The following is a 22,987-nucleotide window of genomic DNA, read 5'->3' as shown; positions in this document are numbered from 1 at the left end:
CCTTGACACCACAATCAACGCTGTAGTTTACCACCAGGAACAAGTAAATAGCCTCAGAGTTGCCTGCTGCATAGCAAACATTGCAGTTTTATCTGGATGACAGGCAGCAATTTGTGGCAAAGGGTAAATCTCTCAGTTCACTCATGCTTGACATATGGATGGTCTTGTTAGATTCCCTGTTCTCAGCACGATTGTTCATGAATTTGAGGTTAAGTACGTACATGCCTCTAGGATCATGACCTTCATTTAATATTGCACTGCCCAGCAGACCCATAATCAATCCCTAACTTGCACGAATGACAGCTCCTGCTCAGTAACGTCAGCTACGCAGAATAGTGAGGTACGTCTAAATTCATAAATTTAGGGTGAAAGTCAGAGATTTTCCGGCCATCAGAGCAATGAGGTTCCAGAGCAGCTTTCTAGCTGGAAGAATGGGATAAACAGCAGCTTGTGCCGGTTTACAGGGAGATTGGCCAGGTCGGGAGAGGGCTGTACGATACAGTCATCTGCTCGTTCAGCCGCCCTAGGACGGGGTGGGAATGAAAGCACTTCAAGGCCGCAGTCCCCTTTTACACGACCAAAACTTTCTACTATAAAAATTAAAGCAGTTCAGAGCCTGATCAAGCCTGCAGAGAAAACCACCACCTTTGTCCTGAGCAGTCTGCAAATGCAAAGCTTGGACAGATCGGCCCAGACCCGCTTGCTCTTCTCTCGTCTCCTCATCATTGGTTTTTGAACGTACCAAAGGGGCTGCCAGGACTGCGGTCTGACAATCAGATCTGCGCAGACAGAGTCCCCCAGACAAATCCCCACATTGAGCTCGAGTCCTGTCTGCTTTAGTCATGGAGGAGTTTTGCTGCTAACGCCAGTGGTTTCCACATTCTGGGTATTCACGCTTTTTATCTAGTTGTTCTATTACCGAAGACAAGCATGCTCAGTCAGGTTGGATCACCAAGTGCTCTATCACACAGGCAACACAACAAACACTTCACAGGCTGGGTACATTTAAATAAGTTTAATGGGGTTTAATATTCATTCACTAGCAGTACCAAATGTCAGAGCTCAGCTGCTTAAGGGCCAGAAACATGTCAAACACAAACACAGACACAGACAACCATTGCTCAGAAATAGTCATGTTGTACATCAAACCCAAGTAACTGGAGCACAACCAATAATCCAGCCTGCCACACATCTGGGGAGAGAAAAGATGAATGTTTTACTAGATAGTCCTGACCCTGCAAAAATACACATAGCCACTTAATTTAACTTTAATTATTTAAAAGATATATTTTTGAGAGCAAAGTTTTCTAGCCAATATGTCCACTGCAGCTAGTGGAAGCCCCTCCGATTAGCAGACTTTGCTCGGAGCTGTGTTTGTCCCACGAGCAGGACACGGCGGGGACATCTCCCTGCTGCTGCATGGACGCTGCTGCTGGCAGCTCGAATGCGGGGTCTGCAGAGGCTGCGCCATGCAGCCATCCTCTCCTTGGCAGCCGAGCTAACTCGCTCAGAAACATAGGGAAATTTCTGCACAGCGACACCTTGTCCCATTTAGCCATACGTGCTGTGAGCAGGCTGGATCCCATTGCATGTTCAAGTTGCTTTTTGTTAAATTTAATCATTTTCTCCTTAAGCTTTAGTGGCTCGTGTGCCAGACTGGTATGATACCTCACGTGGAAAAGGATCTTTGCATTTTCGTTACTGATTTATTTATAAGGGACTTATGGAACAGCTCTTCCCTCCTCCCACTCTCCTCCGGATAGCAGAAAGGCTGGCACAGCCGCACGCCACCACCACAGCAGGACCCAATTTTGCCCCCTGGTGGAACCCCAGAATTTTTGCATCTTGGCAAAGACTGGCTGCCGCAAAAGTCTGGCAACTGCAGGGAAAAACCTCTCTGAGCGGCTCACGGCCGCACTGCAGTCAGGTGAATCCTATGGAGATGCCAAAAGGATTTGGGCTCGCCTGCATCCCTCTGGCACGTACGAGGCAACCCTGGGCTCAGCTAGGCAGAGGCCGTTTCTTGCGGGCAGCAGCGGGGAGAGCATCCCTCCTGGGGAGCCCCAGGAGAGGGGGAAAATAAAGAGAGGTCGGTCAATGGATTCACAGACTCAGTGCACATAAAAGATCACCTATTAACAACTGCAAGCTCTAACAGATCAGCAGCGCTGAAGCGGCCAGGTCTGACATCCAGCCACCTCCACCCTGCCGATGGTTGCCCTCGTAGCACGGACAGCCAGGGGGATCTTTTGCCAAGGGTCCCAAGCACGGTGACAGACAGGTGGCAAGGCAGGGCAAAGCCCCCGCAGGCTTTACGCACAGCAAATGGGCACAACGGACATGAAATACTCTGAGCCACGCTTGGTGCTAACGAACCCAGCTGACAAACAAGCACAAGTGGCAGAAAGAAAATCACACTGGTCTGTTATACAAAGGAGGTGTCACATAGGTATGATGGACCGCAAAGGATGGAGAAGACAGGTACAGTGAAATGGGCAGCAGAAGAAGGGGCATGAGGAGTAAAATGCTGCTACTTTGACTTTCCCACCCTGCTGCAACTCCAGCCAGGTGTTTCATTTCCTTGGTATATTAAGTCATAGTAGATTTGAGATACCTCCAAAATGTCAAATCACACTTCATTAGCACCCTTTTCAGCCCTCAGTCTGGCATTTGTAGCTCTGAAATGAAGGGAAACTGCAGAGAAGAGAACGGTCCCTCTCCAATGAAGCCGGTGATGCAGCACAACATGCTCAAGCCCTTGAGATCTCCACTTCTGAAGCGGACCTGGACTTCCGCCTGCTGGCCAGGCTGGCCAGGACAGACTCCTCGCTGAAGGCTCCTTCGAAGGCTGACAGGATGGACTGGCGAAACTTCTCCTTGAAATCTGGCCCCACAAATACATACAGGATGGGGTTGATGCAGCTATTGAAGAAAGCAAGGCTGGAAACCAAGGGGATCCCTATGTAAAGGGCCATTTTCATCTCATGGCTGGAGGAGTTTTTGGATATTTCCAGCAAGGAGAAGACGTGATAGGGAAAATAACAGAGGAAAAAGGAGACTGTGACAGCAATGATAATTCTGTATGGTTTCGCAGAGTTGCCTAACTGCCTCCTTTTCAGCTTGACAGCGACGATACTGTAGCAGATGAGAATCACCGTGAAAGGGATGAGGAACCCGCATAAGAATCGTGTTACAATCATCGCTTTAAGCCGCATCCTCCACAGCCTCCGCGTTGCCTCGGACGTGTAGTCATCGGACAGCGCAAAATTATTGTAGCAGCTGGTGATGTTCTTGGAGCTGACGGCAGTGTCCCGAAAGACGAGGTACGGGGAGCTGAGGAGGAGAGCCAGGACCCATGTCCCCAGCGCAATCCTGGCCGCCAGCTCCGGGCTCCTGTGGTTGTGAGACCACACGGGAAAGGCCACAGAAACGCAGCGATCCATGCTGATGACCGTCAGGAGGAAGACGCTGGCGAACATGTTGAGGAACGCGATGGTGCTGTTCAGCTTGCACAGGAGCTTCCCGAAGGGCCAGTGGAAGCCCAGTGCAGTGTAGGCAATACTGAGGGGCAGGAAAAAGGTGAAGATGAAGTCAGCGATGGCCAGGTTGAGGAACCATACAGAGTTCACAGTCTTCTTCATCTTGAAGCCTGCAATCCAGATAACGAGGCCATTCCCCGTCACCCCCAGCAAACAGGCGATGCTGTACACCACCATGGACAGGATATGCATGCTCTTCTGCAGGCCGGAGTAGTGATCGTGGACAGTGGTGTTCTCAGACAGTCCGGTGGTAGAACTAGCAGCAAAGGGAGAAGGGGAAGAGGAGAAGTTCTCCATCACCAGCAAGCCGGAGTCCTGAAATTGCAAAGGCACACACTGCTGTTATCTGCAGTTTCGACAGCTCAGGGGAGGTGAAAATCTTTGGTTAACTACTGTACACAAAATGTATATACAAAGGCAGAATATATCCACTTTATATAACTTAACATAATTCAATAACAACCATCCTTCTCTGCAGCGGCTGAAAGGCTTCAGGATGGCAGAGGCTCAAGGAATTCAAGCCATTTGAATGAGATCCCAGTGAGCCAAGACAGAGGGAGAGAGAGAGTCTGTGAATCCCTTGGGTTGATCTGATCCTAAACATGCCCTGCAAGTGATGGCATCTGACAAGTGCCAAAACAGCCCATGGGTAGAGGAGACATTTAAGCAGAAGCTCAGCCACCAAGTTGAAAACTCAGAGTCCTACTGCTACAAGCAAAAACCTGGGGCTCCATCAAGCAAAAGCAATTCCACATTTAATGGGAAGTCCCCCGGATCCCTGTGAAGCTTGTCACCACCACTGAATACCAACCTGCTTTCACTGAGAGATATTTTAAGCCAAGAAATGATAATAAAAAAAGAATTTTTGCTTGCAACTCCTTTCACCTCAAAGGCAGCCCATTGCAGCCCAAGGTGCTGTAATGCAAGGGCTGGCATCACCCGGCGTGGCCTTCCCAGTGCCACATTGCACTGGGAGCTGGAGAGCTGCCACATGGCCATGTGACCCTGGCACTGCTCTGCACATCACAGAAACCACCTCAACAGAGAAACCAGCTCAGGTATCACCATCAGTATCGGTGGTGGCAGAACAACCCCTCCATAAACTGCCTGCGAAAGCAATCAGACATGGGTTGACAGCAGAACCAGGGAAACCGAAATCCTTGCTGCTGCAAGGAATCTTCTTGGGATGGTCAAGGACAGATTAAGATAGCAAAAAAAAAAGGGCCAAACTGATAAAGATGAGGTTAAAAGACCATTGCTTCAAGAGATACCTTCTAGGGACATGTGCTCTAACAGGCAGAAAAACACTTGGTTTAACGGTCAGCCATGTGCCCACAAATCACCCTCCCGGCAAGCTCCCGGTTTCCCTTGCCCCTCCTGCTCGCCCCAGGGCCCCTTATCGCAGGTGCACGGGTGGACTCACCGCAGCACCGTGCTCCTCGCTCCGCCGCCGCTCTGCCCACGGCAGCTGCTCTTGCCTCCTGGCTGCCTCGCCTTTGAGACACTGCTCCTCTCCGGAGTGACTCACAGTACCTCGTTTCATCTTTCCATGCCTTGGGATCACGGGGAATTTAGTAGGATCACTTATTCCCCAGTCGAGTTCCTCAATTTATAATATAGCAAATTTAACCCCTGAATCTCTGCCTGTAGCATGGGTCAGGTTGACCAATGCCATTAGCTAACTTGGCTTCAAACCACAGAGCAAACAAGGCCCCTCTCCTGCCTACGCAACTTGTCCTCGAGTGGTAGCTTCCCTTCTCTGGGGCATCCAAACACCCCACTGGGCATCCAGGTTTCCATGCTGCAAAGGAGAAGGGGCAGGCAGTGTCTGGCTCTGTACACGGCACGTTCGGCTGACAGCATGGCGCAGAGCAGCAGTCCTGCCATGGGGCCTCACAAGGAGAGGGAAGGCAGGGAGGGCCCCACAGCTGGCTGGGAACACCCTACAGCTGGCAGGGTGGCCGGGAGCACCCTCTGGCTGGTGAGGCTGCAGCTGACGGGGGGCACCCTCCAGTTGATAGGGCAGCTGGGAGCATCCTCCAGCTTGTGAGGCGGCAAGGAGCAGCCGGTGGCTTGGGTGGCAGGGCAGCCAGGAGCACCCTCAGCTCGCGGGGTGGTTGGGAGCATCCTCCAGCTGGCGGGGTGGCAAGAAGCAGCCCCCAGCTTGCAGGGTGGCTGGACGGGCTCGAGGGTGGCAGGCAGCACCCTCCAGCTCACGAGGAGTTGAGGAGCACCTTCTGGCTGGTGCGAAGCACCTTCCAGCCGGCAGGGGGGCTGGGAGCACGCTCCAGCTGGTGGGGTGGCAGGGGGCCTCGGGGCACCCCCAGGTCGCGGGGCGGCTGGGAGCACCCTCCGGCTCGCAGGGCGGCAGGGGGCCCGGAGCCCCCCGGCCGTGGGGCAGCAGGCGGGGCGCGGGGCTGGACGGAGCCAAGGTCACTCGCGCCCGCGCCGCTACGCGCGGGCGGCACCGCCAGCCCCGCCCCGGCGCGGGCCAATGGGGCGCGGGGAGGGGGTGAGGCGCGGCGCGGATTGGCCGAGTCGCTTCCTGGGCGTGGCCCCCGCCAGCAATCCGGGGCGGCGGCCAGGCGGTGATTGGTCGAGGCGCGGAGGGGCGTGTCCGGACGTTCTATGGTAGGCGCGCGGCTTCCCGCGCCCCGCCGCGCCGCACGGGGCCGGGACAGGTAGGGAGCGCGGGGCCCGGCGGGGACCCTCGGGGCGGCGGGCGGGCGGGCGGGCGGGCGTGGGGGGGGTCCCTGCTTTGCCCTCCGGGGGGGGGGGCAAGGGGAAGAGCCCCGTGCCCACACCCCGTGCTCCCCGGGGCCTCCCACCCTGCTCTCCCCCGCAGCCTTCCCTCCTTGCAGGCGGCTTTGGTGACACGGGGGGGGGGGTTCCACGCTGGCCGGGGGCAGGCTGGGCCGGAGGGGGCAGGAGCACCGCTGCGCAGCCAAGGCGGTTGGACACGAATAAACTAAACGAGGTTGCTTAATAACCAGCTCACGGCCCTTTGCTAGGCTCGCGGGGTTAACGGATAAAGAGATGCGTTGTTTTTAGCCAAGCCGGGAGCCGGGCTGCCGCTCCTGCCCGGCAGCTTGGCCTCTGCATTACAACGCTCGCAGCGTTTGCGCTGGGGGGTGCTGGGGGGCTGCTGCCGGAACAGGGCAGCGGCAGGACGGGCTTCTCGCGCAGAGCCGGGCTGAGGGAAGCCTGTGAACCTGCCTGGGCAACCCCCGAGCAGGGCGGTGATGGGGGAGGACCAGAAATGACCAAAGCACCATAAGTAGAGAACCGCTCTTAAAGCGGTGGGGCTTCCCCGAGAACCATCTGTGTTTTCTTCACCCTACTGCTCCCAGCCCATGGCCAGTCCCCCTTGTGTTTCTGGGGAAGATGCAGGATGGGAGCAGGCAGCATGTGGGGGACGCGGTGTGGAGGCACCCGGTCCCGCTGCCATCCCAGCTGGCTCCACAGACTCTCCCTTTCTGGCTCCAGGCTACGTTGGACCCAGCAGGCAGATGGCGAACTCAGTGCCGGGCAGCGGGGGCCTCCCCAGCGCGGAGCTCTGGGCCTCCCATAACAGGATGGTAGTGGAGCCGCTCAACAGCAACGACCCGGAGGTGAGAGCCCTTTCCTGGCGCGGGCCCCGGCAGCGGAGCAGCCTGCACGGTCAGCGCGGGCGACCTGCTTCGCTCATCCTCTGGCCCCGGGCAGCCACGGGGACGCTGACCTCCCCGAGCTGGTGACGCAGGGGTGAGATGGTTCAAGGCTGAGCCAGGTCTCACCCGGTGTCTGTGCACAGTGAGAGGTGGAGAGGGAGGACATCCTCCAAGCACGTGCTGCACAGTAACCCAGCCAACATGGTCTTCGCATTTATTGCTTATACCCCTCTGCTTGAAGCTCAAATGTCTGCACAAGCACAGATGGCCAACCAGGCCAGCATGGCCAAAGCCTAGCGCTTTCTGTAGCCACCCTAGACTCTAGCCCAAATGACAGCTGAATTAGCTGGCAGCTTCCTGGCAGGTAGAGACCCAAAGCAAGGCCTGTGACAGAAGATGTGACCCGTTCAGGATCAGTTGTACCAAGAAGGGATCTCACCTCCCTTCTCCAGTACCTTTCCAAGCCACTCTCCATCACACTTTCCCCTCTGAGGGTGCATCCGCTACCTGGCAGCGTCCATGTCTCTGTGCAGAGCCAGCACAGTGAAGCAGTTTCTCCTGTCTCCCAAAGGTGTACAACATCATCAAGAAGGAGAAGCAGCGCCAGAAGCTGGGGCTGGAGTTAATCGCCTCGGAAAACTTTGCAAGCCGAGCAGTCCTGGAAGCCCTGGGATCCTGCATGAACAACAAATACTCTGAGGGTTACCCCGGACAGAGGTATGGGACAGCGCAGAGTCCAACCGACCCAAACCCTTACAGGGAGGAGAGAGAAACAACCCACCCTGCGCCACTTGCCCCTTGAAATCTCACCCCCTGGGAAGGAAGCTGTGTCACGGCACTGGTCTGGCCAACCATCAGCTGAACTCTTGCAGGGCAGGATCTGAACCCCTCAGCTTCCGCCCTTGGCCGTGCCTGGGACCATCCCTGCAGGGTCACGTCTGCTGCAGCTGCTGCCCTGGTGGCTGCTGCAAGCACGGTGTCACCCCAGTTCTTCCCATCCAGCGTGGCCTTGATCGCATGGACCTTTCTTAATAATCAGTTTGCTTTTAATCCCCTGCAGTTTGTTCTAAGCAAACAGCACCAGCCCTGGTGTAAATCCCGCCCTGTCCTTTGCCAACAGGTACTATGGTGGGACGGAGTTTGTAGACGAGCTGGAAAGGCTGTGTCAGAAGAGAGCTCTGGAGGCGTACCGGCTGGACCCCCAGAAGTGGGGAGTCAACGTCCAGCCGTACTCAGGTAACCGCACTCGGCAGAGCCGGGCTGCGCTCCATCAGCCTCCACGCGCACCAGCACCCGTAACCGGCCTGCTGCGCTCTCGCTGCAGGGTCGCCCGCTAACTTTGCGGTGTACACGGCCCTGGTGGAGCCCCACGGCAGGATCATGGGGCTGGACCTGCCCGATGGGGGCCACCTCACCCACGGCTTCATGACTGACAAGAAGAAGATCTCTGCTACCTCCGTCTTCTTCGAGTCCATGCCCTACAAGGTATGGAGAACCTCTCCAGCTGGAGCAGGGATGTGGTCATCATACATGCTAGAGCCTCTTAAGAGTAATGGGGTCCAACCAGGGCAGTTACATCTGTGTCCTGTATCCAGGGCGTGGTGACCTGGGAGGTTAGAAGGAGGATAAGTTAGAAGGGGCTGCAGGTCCCTTCCCCTCTCACCACTTTACTTGCTCTGTCGCATCACCCTTCTCCCAGCAGCCCCTCCTGCGGGGTGGCACCGGGGCTGATCCTCACCCATGCCAAGGTGACCGAACCCTCTTTTGCATCTCCCAGGTCAACCCCAAGACTGGTTACATTGATTACGATCGACTAGAGGAGAACGCCCGCCTGTTTCACCCCAAGCTGATCATAGCAGGTGAGGGTCAAACCCTTACCAACCTCTCTGGTAATACACCCAGGATTGGGGTGGCTCCCCGAAGCCATTAGCACCCTGGTAAGCCAGCAGGCACATGTGGGTGCTGTGGTGCCAGGAGGAGACCTTGAATACGTCCATGCTGGCCTCAGCCGGGTTGTCCCTGCTGGCTGGGTTCATCCCTATCCCCAGGCTGTCCCAGGGCCCACGAGCAGCAGCTCCTGTCCCCTCCCTGCAGCCTCGCGCCTAGTGCAGCTCCCAGAGCCACATGATGTCTCCCCCAGGCGTCAGCTGCTACTCGCGCAACCTGGACTACGCCCGCATGCGGAAGATCGCCGACGCCAACGGGGCCTATCTCATGGCCGACATGGCCCACATCAGCGGGCTGGTGGCTGCCGGCGTGGTGCCCTCCCCCTTCGACCACTGCGACATCGTCTCCACCACCACCCACAAGACCTTGCGGGGCTGCAGAGCCGGCATGATCTTCTACCGCAAAGGTGCCTGCCCTGGCCGGGGAGCTGGGAGAAACGCTGCCCTGGGCCAGGGGAGCTGCGGGTTACAGGGCCCAGGGCTGTGCCTCTGCCCTAGCTGGGAAGGGCAGAGAGGTCTTCTGGGGGCATCTGGGCAGCTTCACAGGCTCAGGGGCCAGCTCTGGTCCAGATCTGAGGCAGAACAACCACAGTCCCTGCTATGAGGGGCCCGGGGGTGGCACATGCAGCTGGTGCAGTGGCAGGGTCGTGGGAGAAGGGAGGCTGTGCTGCCCCGCGAGCGACGCTGCCCTCCCCTCCCACAGGCACCCGCAGCGTGGACCCCAAGACGGGCAAGGAAACGCTCTACAACCTGGAGAGCCTCATCAACCAGGCGGTGTTCCCTGGGCTGCAGGGAGGGCCGCACAACCACGCCATCGCAGGTACGCCTCCGCGCTGGGCTCACCACTGCTCCAGGCTGGCAGGGCACGGAGCCGGCAAAGGTCTGGCTCAGCTCTGACCCCTGCAATGGTGCAGGGGGCTACAGCTGGCCCGAGGGGACTCGAAGCCAAGGACTGCGGCTATTGAGGCAAATCACAGTCAGTTTGGTCTACCACAGCCCGAGGGGCTTTTCCCATCCCTTCGGGAGGGGTTGTGGCCAGCAGAGGTGCTAGCAGTGAACACCGTGTCGGTGCCAAGGCACCGCTTGGGGCTTCATCGAGCCAGGGCACCGCCACGCTGCTCACCCAGCCCCTCGCGCTCACCAGCCTCGTCCATCAGCTTGCTCGGCTTTGGGGACAGCTTTCGTTGGTGGTGCCATGCGTCTCTGCTAGCTCCCCCGACAGAAGCCCCCAAAAGCTCTCACTGGTTTGCCTCCCTCCCCAGGGATCGCTGTGGCACTGCGGCAGGCCATGACGCCCGAGTTCAAGGCCTACCAGCAGCAGGTGGTCGCGAACTGCAAGGCGCTCTCGGCAGCTCTGATGGAGCTGGGCTACGACATCGTCACGGGTAAGGACAGGTCTCCGCTGCAGGTCTGTCTGCAATGGGGCTGCCTCTTGCACATGGTGCTGGGTCTGGGCCAGGTGGTGGGAAGGGTTCTGCTGGGTCCATTCCTGAGGACATCTACAAAACTGCTGCTTCTTAACAGCCATGCTAAGAAGTTCCCCTTCCCATGGGGCAGGAGCCCTTCTGCCCCCAAACCCAGGGGCAGGCTCTGGTGCAGGCCCAAGCCTTCCTTGCTGGAGCCCTGAGCAGGAGCAGTGTTTCCCCTGTGATCTCTCCTCCCCCAGACCGAATCCATCTCTTTGCAGGGGGCTCCGACAACCACCTGATTCTCCTGGACCTGCGTAGCAGAGGCACAGATGGTGGCCGGGCCGAGCGGGTCCTGGAGATCTGCTCCATTGCCTGCAACAAGAACACTTGTCCCGGTGAGAGAGCCCGTGAGCTCCGCCACATCCTGCCCCCCAGCTCCTAGGGGTTCCAAGTCCTTGTGCTCCCCCGGGGCTCCCGGCTGGCCATGGGTCCACACGGAGCATCCCGGAAGCTAGGAGCCAGGCTGGGTTACCCTGCGCCGCAGTTACGGTACCTGGCTTGGTCACACGTGGCTCGTTCTGGTGTAGGCGACGTCAGCGCCCTGCGCCCCAGTGGCCTGCGGTTCGGGACGCCAGCTCTGACTTCCCGGGGCTTCCGGCAGGATGACTTCCGCCAGGTGGCTCGTTACATCCACAGAGGTGAGGCCGGGGCAGCCGGGGACCAGGCTAGTGCACTGCCGCGTGCGGAGCCAAACGGCAGCTCCAGGCAGCAGGCTGGGGCCCAGGGCAGCTCCTCCGGCGGAACTGCCACGCCAGTGGCCGGCAAAGCCCTACGGCCACGCGGAGGGGCAAAAGCCTCCAGCAAGCGGTGGGGAGGAGTAACTCTCCCACCTGCACATCTGCATGGGGGAGAGGCCATCTGGCCACAGCTGGGACCAGCCGCCCTCCTGAGACTCCCCACTGCAGCAGCAGCAGCAGCAGGCTGAAAGCCTGGATTAAAACTGCACCTTTCACAGCCTTGTTCCAGTTATCCTCACTGGTCCCTGGTCCGATTTGCCAGGGCCACAGGTGATGCAAGGCAGCGCATCCCTCGCAGCCCCGTTCCCTGCCTCCTGCGCTGCTCCTCCCTTCCCAGGCGTCTCGGTGGGAGCAGCCCCATCGCAGGCAGTTACGCAGCGGGGTGATGCCGGCCTCCCCGCAGGGCTGGGAGAGCCGCTGGACGCGGCAGCCGCAGAGAGGTGCTGCGGCCGGGCAGGCTGACCCACGCGTGCTCCCGTCCTGGCAGGGATCGAGCTGACTCTGCGCGTACAGAACGACATGAGCCCCAAGGCCACGCTGAAGGAATTCAAGGAGAAACTGGACGAGGAGAAATACCGGGGGGACCTCAAGGCACTCAAGGAGGAGGTGGAGGCCTTCGCGGCAACCTTCCCACTCCCGGGCCTGCCTGTCCTGTAAAGGGAGGCAGCAGTGCCCAGTCCCAGAGCCAGGACACCCTGGGATTGCGGCTCGTTCACACCCCCAGCCCCTGCCCAGGCCCTCGCAGCGGGTGATGCCCAGTGCCTGCTCCCAGCACCGCCCTGCAGGCACTGGATTCTGGGCAGCTGCTGGTCCTAGTTCGGCTCTTACTCACCTCTCCCCTCACTTTAGGGGCACAGGATTCCCCTCGGGGGGAAAACACCAGCCCTTTAACCACTAAAGGTTACAACCGGGATAATACGGCTTCTGTTAGGGGACTGAGCAGGTAACCCTCACCTTACGGCCAGGTTTGGGTTTGATCCAGCTCTCACCATCTGTGGGAGCAGCACACATGGTTACGCAGGCCTACACGGTGCAGTGGCGTTCACCGCGACGCCCCTATCCACAGTGGCCTGGGACAGCCGCTGGTGTTCACGTCCTGCAGGAGCCGTTTGCCCCGGAGCCACACACACTGCGCGCGATTGCACGAGCGGCTTTGCAGCCTTAAAAAGCCTTGCTGGGTTGAGCCTCAAAGACTCGCCTTCTAGAGCGCCCGGACGCAGGGCCGGCTCTGCCTCGGTGCTTTGCAGGCTCCGCACACTTTTACAAGGTCAAGCTGCGTTAGGGGAAGAGGTCCCAGGGGCTTTGTCCCGAATCCGCACAACAGCCCTCCCCAGGGACCAGTCTTCCAACTCCATCAGTATTATTAGCCCACGTCTCCAGTCTCTTTTCAGGCATCTGAAGCACAAAGCTTAGGTAGAACCATTTTTTAATAAGCACAGTAAAATTAAGAATTTAACCACAATGTATGACAAGAATTGTAAGCTTTAAAAAATACAACCAATTTTTTGTATTTCAAAAATATCTGAACCCAAATAAATAATTTTTTTAAAAGTACATTTTTCAGACTAGTCATTTGGTGTTAACATCTGTTAAACTCTTGTGCAGTAACACTTACAGCACTACACTAAGACATGCTTCTTGGGTTTCTCCCGATCACACTCGCTCTAACTACTGACGCAAGCGTTCTGTACACACAGGCACGCACACATAACTCGACATGCAGTAATAAGATACAGTGCTTTAAAATAAGATGAGAATTCATCACAGCCCACTCACAGCCCTCAAAGGCAGCTCTTATCCCAGCCCCATCCCCGTACTGACTCGGCCTGCACCGAGGAAGCCAGCGGGACCAGGTACCCTGTGTTTCTGCCTTCCAGTTAAAATGCATCTCTTGGCAACCAGCGTGTGGTAGGTTTATGACTTCTCAAGCTCTGGTGGCAAGTGCTAGGCTCCCTCAAAGATATCGGGGTACAATCTGTTGCTCTGTCAATATATCGTGCTACTGGGGCACAGCACGGAGCAGGCACTTTCCTTCAGAGCCTTTTCAGCTCGCTGTGTTTCTGATCACACCTTATTACAGGTGTCTTTTCAAAGTGCTGTTACAAGCCCTGCGTCCTGTAGCACGTCCTGCCCAGCTCTCCAAAACACCGGACCTGCAAAGCGGCCGGTCACCTACTGCAGGATCAGGGCCACCTGCGCTAATCCCAATGCCGAATGAAAACCAAAGAACAGGCTTGGAGTTACGGAGCCATCAGCCCTACTGGCTTTTGCTCCCCAAGCACTTCTCCCACCCCTTACAAAATGGTTAATATTGCTAGAGTATAGGCAGTACTTCCCTAGTCAAGGCATGACAGCTTTGGAGCTGTTTAGAAGTGATTGCTACTGGATGAAAGTAAATCTGAGCACTATTCTCTGAGAAACGAAACCTGTGTAGGGTTAATAGTACCTACTCCTATGGCTGACCATCCTCACGGTTGCATCTGAAAGCGGTAGGCTAGTTTAACTTAGAGCACGAGCTAACAGTACATCTTCAAACACAGGAAAGCAGAGGAATAAGAAAACTGAACCCTGCCCTCCTGGCTAGGCAGAAGGCCACGGGAGACCTTTGCTCTGATGAATTCTCCGGTCAGGCTCGCAGACCTCACCTCCCTGACGGCCCGCAGAGAGAGAGGAAGGAGCGCCGGCCGGCCGTGCAAGAAGAGGCAAGGGCATGCCGGCAGCGCTTACAGAAGCGGACAAGGGCCACGCACGACACCGCCGGGTCTCGCAGCTGCAGAGTCGACGCGCGAAGGCTGGTTAGTGTTACGCAGCGGCCCCGACGAACCTGCCCTGCTTGGGGGGGGAAGCATGGCTGGGCGGCAGCGCGCATCGGTCGGGTGGTGCAGTACAAGCCAACTAACATGCCAAGATTGCTGGAGCTGTTAGTACTAAGATCTTAACTTGTTATTAGCTTTCTAATACAGGAAACTATTGAGGTAACACAGTGAAGATGAGGAAAAAGTCTTAAAGTGCTGATACAGGGATCTTTACTGTACAGTCAGATCAGAAGGTCAGACAGAAAAATTACTGAGCAAAGAGGAATTCAGCTCCTGAGCCACCAGCTGCACTCGGACTCCCCCGGTTTCTGCCCGGGTTAAGAGCACCACGAGCAGCACGGGCAGGACAGGCTCCAGCTGCACCGGGGTGCCACAGCCGGGAGCTCGCACGCACGACGCCCTTGCCAGAGTCCACGTAACTCCACGTTTCCTGGCAGGGGAAGGCGAGCTCGAGGCTAGCTAAGCCTCCCTGAGCGCGAGCCAGTTTCCTAACAGCAAACACCTCAAGGCATGTTTCTCCTGAGCTCCTGCTTAATATCCGAGCTGCAGATAACACGGAGCTCCCCTTTCAGCCGGTTTGGGAACGAGCGACGGTCCCAACAGAGCCCTCAAGGCATTCTCTGAAATTCGGAACTGCTTTGTGGTAGAGATGAAGAAAGTCAGACGGGTGGAAGAACAGGTATTGCTAAACGCAGCCTTATAGATCAGATATTACAGATTTGGTAGAGGGAGAAGAGAGAAGTGACTTTTTTGCCAATTTATGAGTGCAGTTAAAGACCACTGTAATTAAGAAGTCACTTAACGCTGACCATCAATCCTGCTCTGCTGCTCTCAGCTGTCAGTCTGGAGGAAGAGACAAACGAGTCAGCAGGAAATTTAGTTTTCTCTCTCTCCCCTTGATCACAAGTAGCATCAGGCAATTTTTCAGCACAAAACACAAGCTCCTGTGGCAAACGTTTCTCCAGTGCAGTGGGTCAGGCAACATGCAGACAGCTGTGGACTGCCCAGTATCACCTGCATCACTCATTTACTAAGACGCTTTCCCCCTCCGGCAATCTTGCCTTGATTTTAGTTTGAAAGTTATTCAGATGCACACAAATCAACAAGGAGACACTTCAAGTCACTTCAGAAAGTACGTGTTTTCTAAGAGCGTGGAAGTCTTCCACTAGCAGACCCAGCTCACATGCGACAGCAGCATACAGGAGGACACAGAATCAGAAAAGGAAAAAGTCTTTAAACATGCTCTTTAAATGCCAAGGCAAGTCTGCAGCCCCGCACACAGACACACAACGGCTGACACGGCACACTGCTCACCTTCAGCAAAGCTGACGGCACGCTGCCTCCCAACCGCACACTAAAAAATACAATCACGAGCAACCTCTGGCCTTGGAAAACCCTCGCATCGCAAGCTCAAGTTTCGTGGCAGAGCCGGCCTCGCTGTAAGCCATCAGCAGTAATGTTAATGTTTAAAATACAGTCTTTCTGCCTTGTTGGTTTATGCCTCCTGCACTATCCCAAAGACTCCTTTGCAGGCAGGAGAGAGGAGGCAGTGCTGCCAGCGGGTGGATGTTGGTGCACACAACAGCCTTCCCAGGACCCTCTGCCCTTCGGGACACAGGTTTCAGAGCAGTGCAGTTATCCCAGCAAGTTTCAGTGCAGTCTAACAAGCCCCAGGCTCCCCCAGACGCTTCCCCAGGCACGGAGGGAATGTTACAGTCAGTTCCAGCACTCTGTCTCACATGATCGCAATAAACGGAGGTTTTAAAAAACCTAGTACTTCAGCTAATCTTGTAAAATCTAAGCCGTTTTCCCCCCAGAATCAGAAGAGAACAGTGCTAAAAAGAAGTAAAACCAAGGCTACCTTTCCTAGCAAGACTTTTCTCTTGCTTAAAAGTACTGTGAAAGCTGCTGTTGCCACATGGCATTGGACACAGTGGCCAACTCCAGCCCACGAAGGTGGCCAACGAGATGCATCTCCGAGGAGACTCCAGAGGGAAGTGCCGAGCCCCGACGGCGAGGCACAAAACTCCCAGCACTGATAGGAACAATCTTCCAGCAGCATCACCGCGATGGCGACACAGCCTTTCCGGCACAGATAGCAGTAAAGAAGCTTTGAAAGGAAGGTCCTCGGTATCCAACGACCGGGCTCAGAGGGCTGCAGTTCTGCCCCATCCAGAACCACCCAGGAACGCCACAGGAGAGGTAGTCAAGAAATTACAAAGGCTTGGCGTTAAAATAAACTGGCCTGGCCAGAAGCAGCATGCAGTGACACCGAACCTGCTTTACCACAAAGCACAAAATTCAATTCTCCAACAAAAAAGCCACACAGATACAACATGGGATCCAGTACATTCATCCTCGATCTCTCCTGAGCACTAGCATCTACCAGCTAGGCAGCCTGCTCTAACAGCTTGCTGTCCCTCACAGCACACCTTCAAGTGCATTGCACCGTTCGTTTCCCCATCACAAAAAGCACGTAAAAAGGAGCCTTCCCTTCACTCTGTTCAGCTCCCACCTTTCCTTAGAAGGCCACACTTGACCTCAGAAGCTTTGAGGATGCTTGGTCTCCCTCTTCCTCCCACCGTTCCCAGAGGTCACCAAGCAAATAGGATGTGACAAGTTCACAAGGCACAGTGCTCTACATTCACAACAGCGGGAGCCTCGGTGCTAGCCAACATTGGAAAAGAGTTTTTCCACGTTTCATATTTTAACAAAGCTGAGAAATCAGCAAACGCGTTCTGCACAGAAGCACATGTGCTTCCATCGCTATCCTACAGGCTCAGGAACAGCCAGCTCTGGGAAGTGCCAGGGAACTCTGAAAATGCAGAAAGGGACCCCATCAACCATTGCTTCACACGGGCGGATAACTGCGTGCTGCCACCTTGCTAGGAGCCTTTAGCATGTACATCAATTACACCCCACATGCAGGCAAGACACAGAGGATTAAAATCTTCATGTGGCTTTTACACTTCCCCTGGTCTCTGCCAGGGCTCCACGGAAGGCAGCAAGAGCATTCAGGGCTCTGGTGGAAGTGCGCAGAGTACTGCGTATTTTGGGGGTGCACGTTATTGCTTCACAAGAGAGCCCATCTCCCTCCATGCCATAATCCTCTTGCAATGCTACTCTCCAATGCTTTAGAAGTCAACAGTGTCCCTTTCAACTCTTAAAACCAGAGTGGCCAATGTTTTATGTGATGGAACATCTAAGTTCTGGGCTACAGGGAACCATGTAGAAATTAGGTCACTTGGACATTAATTTCTACCAAGCAGAGACACTTGCTTGCAAATGCATCAGCTTTTTTGCCCCTTCCTGATATACGAGAGCTACTACAGACAGCATCAATGTCAAGCACAGATGATCTTTGTCAGAATCCGAGTATGACGGCAGACGGCCCAGATGATATTAAATTTTGTACAAAAAGCTGGGAACATAGTCAAATCTGAGCAGAGGATTCGCCCCCTGGCCGGGTTCCTGAATATACTGCAGCTTCAGCAGCTCAGCTAGATACTGTACAATTTTGATATCTTCATTAGCAAGGCCCAGGTGGAGCTTCAGAAAGTTCATCCTGCGATTCACAACAGATTCCTCGGGTTCCCTTTCACTGATGGGAAGGTGCAAATGGTGGCAGAAGGTGAAGAGGAAGGCTTTCGAACACAGCTGAGTGAGGATACTTTGGACGTGCATATAATAGGTGCTCCCTCGTTTGATCTGAGTGCGGTGGTCCGCCAGCCTGGACACCAACGTTCCTTTATAAAGGGGGCAGCGGAGAGTCTTACTGTCCGCATCCAGGATGCTAACGTATCGGCTGTATCGGCTCAGAGCGTGCAACATGTTCACCCCGGCAGGGGACACCATTCTGAAACAGCAAGGGGATAGAGAGGTCACGGCTGGAGGAAAACAGAAGGTTACGGAGCACAGACTGTACGTCCATGTCCCTGTACTACATGCAACAGTCCATAAGCTAGAGCAAAAGTACAGAAACCTCTGCGGGCAAATTAAGTCTGGCACGGAAGAGAATGGCCAGATAGTCTCTCCAGATCCCAAAGAAACCTTGATCTCCTGGAGCCCCAGGTGCAACTAATCTGAGCTGTACGCGCACTACTTCATAAACACGGCACTTTCAAGGACTGCTTCCTCCCCGTTAGACACAGAAACAGTGACATAAAGGCAGTGGTGAGGCATCTTTGGTGAACAGAGGCAAATCTCGCAGCAGCTGGTGGCTTCTGGATGCAGCAATAAGGACCATTAGAAATCTCCTTGCCATGAGCTCCGCTTTCACCCCAAAAGGCTGTTTTGGGAGGGAGCTGCTCTGAGGCGGTCAAAGCCTTGAACAGAGGGAAACCTTTTGCCCTTCCTTTGATAAAGGAATCATCCTTAAACCAGAATATTCCCTGGCTGAGCCTAAACATTTTTCACCAAGATGCAAACCCAAAGCACATTCACAACATACAATTATACAAGCCTAAATGAGCGTTATTTAGCTGCAAATTACAGGCCTACGTGAGCTCTACCTTCCGCTCCTCGATTCTGCCTGGTTCAAATTGCTCTGTTGGGGACGCATCTCCCAGCCTCAAACCAGAGGCACCAACTGCTGGTGCATTAGCGTAAGGGCTGTGCCCAGGCAGCACCTAGCCTTAAGAGAAATAGCAGCCTTATGACCTTCCTGGAATAATTCTTCTAGCCTCTAAGTTCCTTCCCAAAGCCTTTGTACAAACAGTTTGCCAAGAGCATCCACGTTAAACCCAGCACTTAATTAACACTTCCACTGAGGAGAGTTTAAATGACTGACACATCTTACAAGCTGTTCTTAAAAAAGACTTTTGTTTATAAGAACTGCGTCTAACCACACACATCAAACACCCTGTAAATACTCAGGGCTTTTAAAAACTCACTGACAGAGGATTTTGGAAGCAACTGTTGGCAGAGCTGTCACCCTGCCTCACGAGCAGAGAAACCGGAGTAAGCTCACAGCTTAGGGTAATTCAGCTGTTCATAACCACCCAGCGCTGGAGAATTAAGTGACCCAGAAAGCAGATTTCTGTATTTTGATTCTCACTACGCTCAGAAACACTCTTTCGGCGACTGTTCCAGTCTGGCTCCGAGCAGCATACTGACACTCTCATCCATATATTCCACTTTGGCGACCGTCACGGGCATTCCCTGTCATACCTGCACCCGAAGCGCCAGAACACATTAATATGCAAGGAAAATTGTTTTCATAATAGCATTAAAGGAAGGGCCAAAGTCTTAAGAGCTGAGCAATCATTATTTAGTAATATAAACCATGAAGCCACATTTTAGGATTCAGGTGTTGGGGCAAGGACGATTGCTTATTTTTGTGACGATGTCACCCTGAGCAGAAGTTTCCTTTACACCTGAACTGCAGTTCCAGCACTGCAGCCCACGGAGCGCTTCGGGCCTTCTGTTCTGCACTAAAGCAGCGTCACGAACACGCCGCCCTGCGCCTGCACGCCCCCTCCTCGAACAGAGCCCGGCCCCGCGCCGGGCTTCGCCCCCTGCCCTGCACCAGCGTGCAGGCGCTACAGGACGTTCGTTCCGACAAGCGCAGGCGCGCTCTCACCAACGCGAACCAAAGCGCTGGCGAGCCGACATTACCTCTTCTTAGGGTACACATGAAAAAAAAAAAAAAGAGCTCTTTGTATTGAAGTGCCCATTTCCAAAGCAAAATCCTAGCTAGAAAAGTCAAAAGAGTTTTGGGAGCAGGCGGGGGGAAGGAAGAGCACGCACAGGGACTCCAGGAGCACTTTGTTTTCATACCACGCAGCAAAGCAGCCGAAGCAATTTGTTCGCTTGCTTTGCCAGACTAAAACAATGGGAAATCTCCTGGCAAAATAACTAACATGAGTCAGACAGCAAGTACACAGCAGATGTTTTAAAAGATTAACTCTCAAGTGAAGCTGGTTATAAAGAAGCTGACAAATATACACCCTTCTACAGATACATACTGACATCTGATAAGCTGAAATTTACGGCAGCTGCGTAAGTAACTCCTTTAAGAGAACTCTCCCACATATCAGTTTCCCTCTGAAATTCTAGCTTAAAAGACTAAACTTTTATCACATAGCTCGACACAAACAAGCAAACAGAGCCACTATTTCATCTACAGTCTCGGTTTACCTCTGGAGTCCAATCAGTTTCCACTTCTGGAAATCCACAATGTGCAAAGGGGAAGTGACCCAGTGTTTCACAGGCTTGGCGTAAACGCCACAGTTCGGCACAAAGATGGAGAGCGCGGTCACCAGTTTCTTGACTATTGCTTCATCTTCCCCCAGCACTATAAGGGTCCTTCCGCTGAGCAGGGAGTATATTGCGGGGTGAGCAAAGGGATACTGCCTAATAAACCGCAGCGCGTTCTGGCCAGCCTTTTTTTTGTGCCTTTCATTCACGGGAATTATGGGGTGAGCAGGAGAAGGGGTTCGGTCCGAGCACGTGGACGCGGCACTGCTAATATAGCTTGTGGAGTCCGAACATTCATCCAGGCTAGTTTTACTGACATCCCTACTGCCCGCCAAGTAGCGCGGATCGAGTTCGTAGGGAAGGAGCCCTCCCGAGACACTGTCGTGGGAATGGTAGCCAGCGAAGGTCCCGTGCAGCCCCTGCTCGGCCGGCCGGTACGGCTGTGGGGGAATGCTGACCACCCCGTCCTCGTCGCAGTGCTTCTGGCCCAGGTCAGGCAGAGGCTCAAGGAAGTTGGGACTCTCCTTTCCAATACAACAGGCAGAATCAACCTGCAGTAAGTTTTCCTGTTTTGAACTACCTTCCTGCTCGTCAGCATTATCCGGGTTTAATTTGGGGCTGAAACGAAGGCCTCCCTCTTCATCATCTGCATAAGGTTCTTCATTAATGGCACTTGGGTAGCTCGCTTTGAAATCTTCTGGGATCAGTGACTCTGAGGGACACGTGCTGAGAACCTCAATGCTGTCCTCACTGACAGTCCTCCTGCTGCCCACCTTGCTCCTGCCCACCTGGGGACTCGGACTGATGGGTAAGCTGGCCTGGCTCTCAGATTTTGTTAAAACAGGTGCTGACTTTTCCGTTCCAAGAACCTCAATGCTCTCCCCACTACTGATACTCCCTTTAATATCTGCATCGAGATAGTCCAAATTCTCCTGGTGCTCAAAAGTTATGGATTCTGTCATTTTGGGTTCTTGTGAGTCTTCAATTTCCTGCTCCATCTTGATAGGTACACACTCCACACTGGACTTGTAAGACCCCAGGCTGATTACCACTTTAGGAGTGGGAGACTCTTCCAAACACTTTCTGTTAACGACATCTTGACTAAATCTCTGGCTGCCTCCGTACTGCTTTTCAGGTGCTTTTTCCTCTAGAAAAGATGCATCTTCAAAGAGGAAGTTAGTTATGCTCTGTTGTTTTAAAAGTGCTCGACTGATCTGGTTCGTCAAGAGGTAGCACACGTCACCTCTGAAAGTCCTCTCAATCTGATGCAGCTGATCCAGAGTTTGGGTGAAAAAATAAATATCGCAAAGCTCCTCCAGTGTTTTCAGCTTCTTGTCAAAGCATTTGGCAGACTTTGCTTTGATGAGTTTGGGGGTATAGGATGGCACGTGTGCATAAAGGTGCGTTTCGCCAGGCTCAGCAAGGTCAGAGGTAGTCAGGTCTTGATCACAGCTCACGTTAGCCTGATCCAGTCCACACTCTGGCTCATAGGGGTGGAAGTCAGAGTCCTTCAGTTTCCTATAGGGATACGACCGGATTTGTTTTAACAAATCTTGGTGCTCAATAATAGATTTTTCAACACTGGCCAGTTCATTGGCCTTCTCAATTGCTTGGGTGGTGTAGTACCCTTTGTCGTTGGATTTCTTCTGGATCTCAGTTTCATTGTGCAGCACAGTCCTAGTGTAGTCAAGGTCTTTCAGTTTCTTTTCAAGTTCACTAGCAAAAGCTTTCCTGTTCCCTGTCTTTAGGCATTCGGAGGCTTTGGAGAACTCTGCAGAGAGTTCCTGAAACTGCTGCATGATTTTATGCTCATCAGCAGAAATGTAAGCCATGCAGAAGGGCCTCACGAAACCTCTGGCTTCGAGGTCATACAAAGTCAGGTGGTGCACGTAGGCGAACGCCCCTTCTTTCGAGTCTCCCAGCACCACTTTGGAGTCTTCCACAAAGTTCAGCTTCGGGTAGGCACAGCCGGGAGGGTGCCCCACGAAGGAAGCCTGATAATCCACAGACATGATCCGGAGGGAAAAATAATTGAGATCGAAAGTGCCCGACACTTTGGCGTCATCGGGGATGGTCAGCAGGGGCTGGGGCCCCACCTGCTCCGAAAACTCGGAGATGAGGATGAAGTCCCGGGTGAACTTGGAGCTGGCGACCTTGGACCAGGGGTTGGCGCTGGGGCCGGAGAAGGGGAAGAGCGGCACGGAGTACTCCTCGGGCAGGGGCGGCTCGCTGCACAGCTCATCCTCGAACTCCTCCTCTTTGGTGAAGGCCACCACGTCGGGGGCGCTGATCATATTTCCCGCAGGAGGGAACCGACATGGAGAAGCGAGGCCTCCCCCCGCCGCTGCCGCCGCCGGGCCCCGCGGGACGCCCCGCTCCGGCGCCCCCTGCCCAGGCCCCGGCCCCGGCCCGCCCGCAGCCGGGCCCCCGCCTCAGCTCCGGCGGAGGGAGCGCAGCGCCCGCTCTGCCGCCGCCGCCGCCGCCTCAGAGCCCCGCCATGGCCGGGCGCCCCGGCCCCGCCGCCGCCGCCGCCTCACGGCCGCCGCAGCCCGGCAGCCATCTTGGGGTCACATGACCCCGCGGCCTCTCACCCGCCGCCCGGAAGCGAAGCCGCCGCCCCCTCGCGTTTGAC

General features: G+C 54.8%; 3 protein-coding genes across 3 annotated transcripts; 1 reads left to right on the top strand and 2 right to left on the bottom strand.

Annotated features, from left to right (window-relative positions):
• Positions 1-1,000: 1,000 nt before the first annotated feature.
• LOC106496794 (chemerin-like receptor 1) lies at positions 1,001-5,297 on the bottom strand. Its single transcript, XM_067306527.1, has 2 exons — positions 4,963-5,297; positions 1,001-3,854 (listed from the first exon to the last, which is right to left on the bottom strand). Exons 1-2 carry the CDS (start codon positions 5,080-5,082, stop codon positions 2,751-2,753), a joined length of 1,224 nt encoding a protein of 407 aa, XP_067162628.1. The 5' UTR covers positions 5,083-5,297; the 3' UTR covers positions 1,001-2,750.
• Positions 5,298-6,149: 852 nt separating this feature from the next.
• On the top strand, positions 6,150-12,895 carry SHMT1 (serine hydroxymethyltransferase 1). Its single transcript, XM_067306525.1, has 12 exons — positions 6,150-6,220; positions 7,026-7,150; positions 7,761-7,906; positions 8,310-8,425; positions 8,514-8,674; positions 8,967-9,048; positions 9,330-9,542; positions 9,839-9,955; positions 10,398-10,520; positions 10,823-10,939; positions 11,132-11,242; positions 11,829-12,895. Exons 2-12 carry the CDS (start codon positions 7,049-7,051, stop codon positions 11,996-11,998), a joined length of 1,458 nt encoding a protein of 485 aa, XP_067162626.1. The 5' UTR covers positions 6,150-6,220; positions 7,026-7,048; the 3' UTR covers positions 11,999-12,895.
• SMCR8 (SMCR8-C9orf72 complex subunit) lies at positions 12,751-22,686 on the bottom strand. The gene is made up of 2 exons (XM_067306524.1): positions 20,296-22,686; positions 12,751-18,013 (listed from the first exon to the last, which is right to left on the bottom strand). The coding sequence occupies exons 1-2, from the start codon at positions 22,647-22,649 to the stop codon at positions 17,560-17,562; spliced, it is 2,808 nt and encodes a 935-aa protein (XP_067162625.1). The 5' UTR covers positions 22,650-22,686; the 3' UTR covers positions 12,751-17,559.
• Positions 22,687-22,987: the final 301 nt, after the last annotated feature.

Source organism: Apteryx mantelli, chromosome 16 (assembly GCF_036417845.1).
Source record: "Apteryx mantelli isolate bAptMan1 chromosome 16, bAptMan1.hap1, whole genome shotgun sequence".
NCBI lineage: Eukaryota > Metazoa > Chordata > Aves > Apterygiformes > Apterygidae > Apteryx > Apteryx mantelli.
The sequence above is the reverse complement of the archived record's forward strand: the minus strand, read 5'-3'. Positions and strand labels throughout refer to the sequence as shown.

Excerpts from the sequence above, each read along its gene's own strand:
- SHMT1 (XM_067306525.1), top strand. The coding sequence starts at position 7,049 with ATGGCGAACTCAGTGCCGGGCAGCGGGGGCCTCCCCAGCGCGGAGCTC. Across the intron at positions 8,426-8,513 it reads CAACGTCCAGCCGTACTCAG|GGTCGCCCGCTAACTTTGCG; the intron begins GTAACCGCACTC and ends CTCTCGCTGCAG. Across the intron at positions 10,521-10,822 it reads GGGCTACGACATCGTCACGG|GGGGCTCCGACAACCACCTG; the intron begins GTAAGGACAGGT and ends ATCTCTTTGCAG.
- SMCR8 (XM_067306524.1), bottom strand. The coding sequence starts at position 22,649 with ATGATCAGCGCCCCCGACGTGGTGGCCTTCACCAAAGAGGAGGAGTTC. Across the intron at positions 18,014-20,295 it reads AAACTGATTGGACTCCAGAG|AATGGTGTCCCCTGCCGGGG; the intron begins GTAAACCGAGAC and ends TTGCTGTTTCAG.
- LOC106496794 (XM_067306527.1), bottom strand. The coding sequence starts at position 5,082 with ATGAAACGAGGTACTGTGAGTCACTCCGGAGAGGAGCAGTGTCTCAAA. Across the intron at positions 3,855-4,962 it reads GCGAGGAGCACGGTGCTGCG|GACTCCGGCTTGCTGGTGAT; the intron begins GTGAGTCCACCC and ends TTGCAATTTCAG.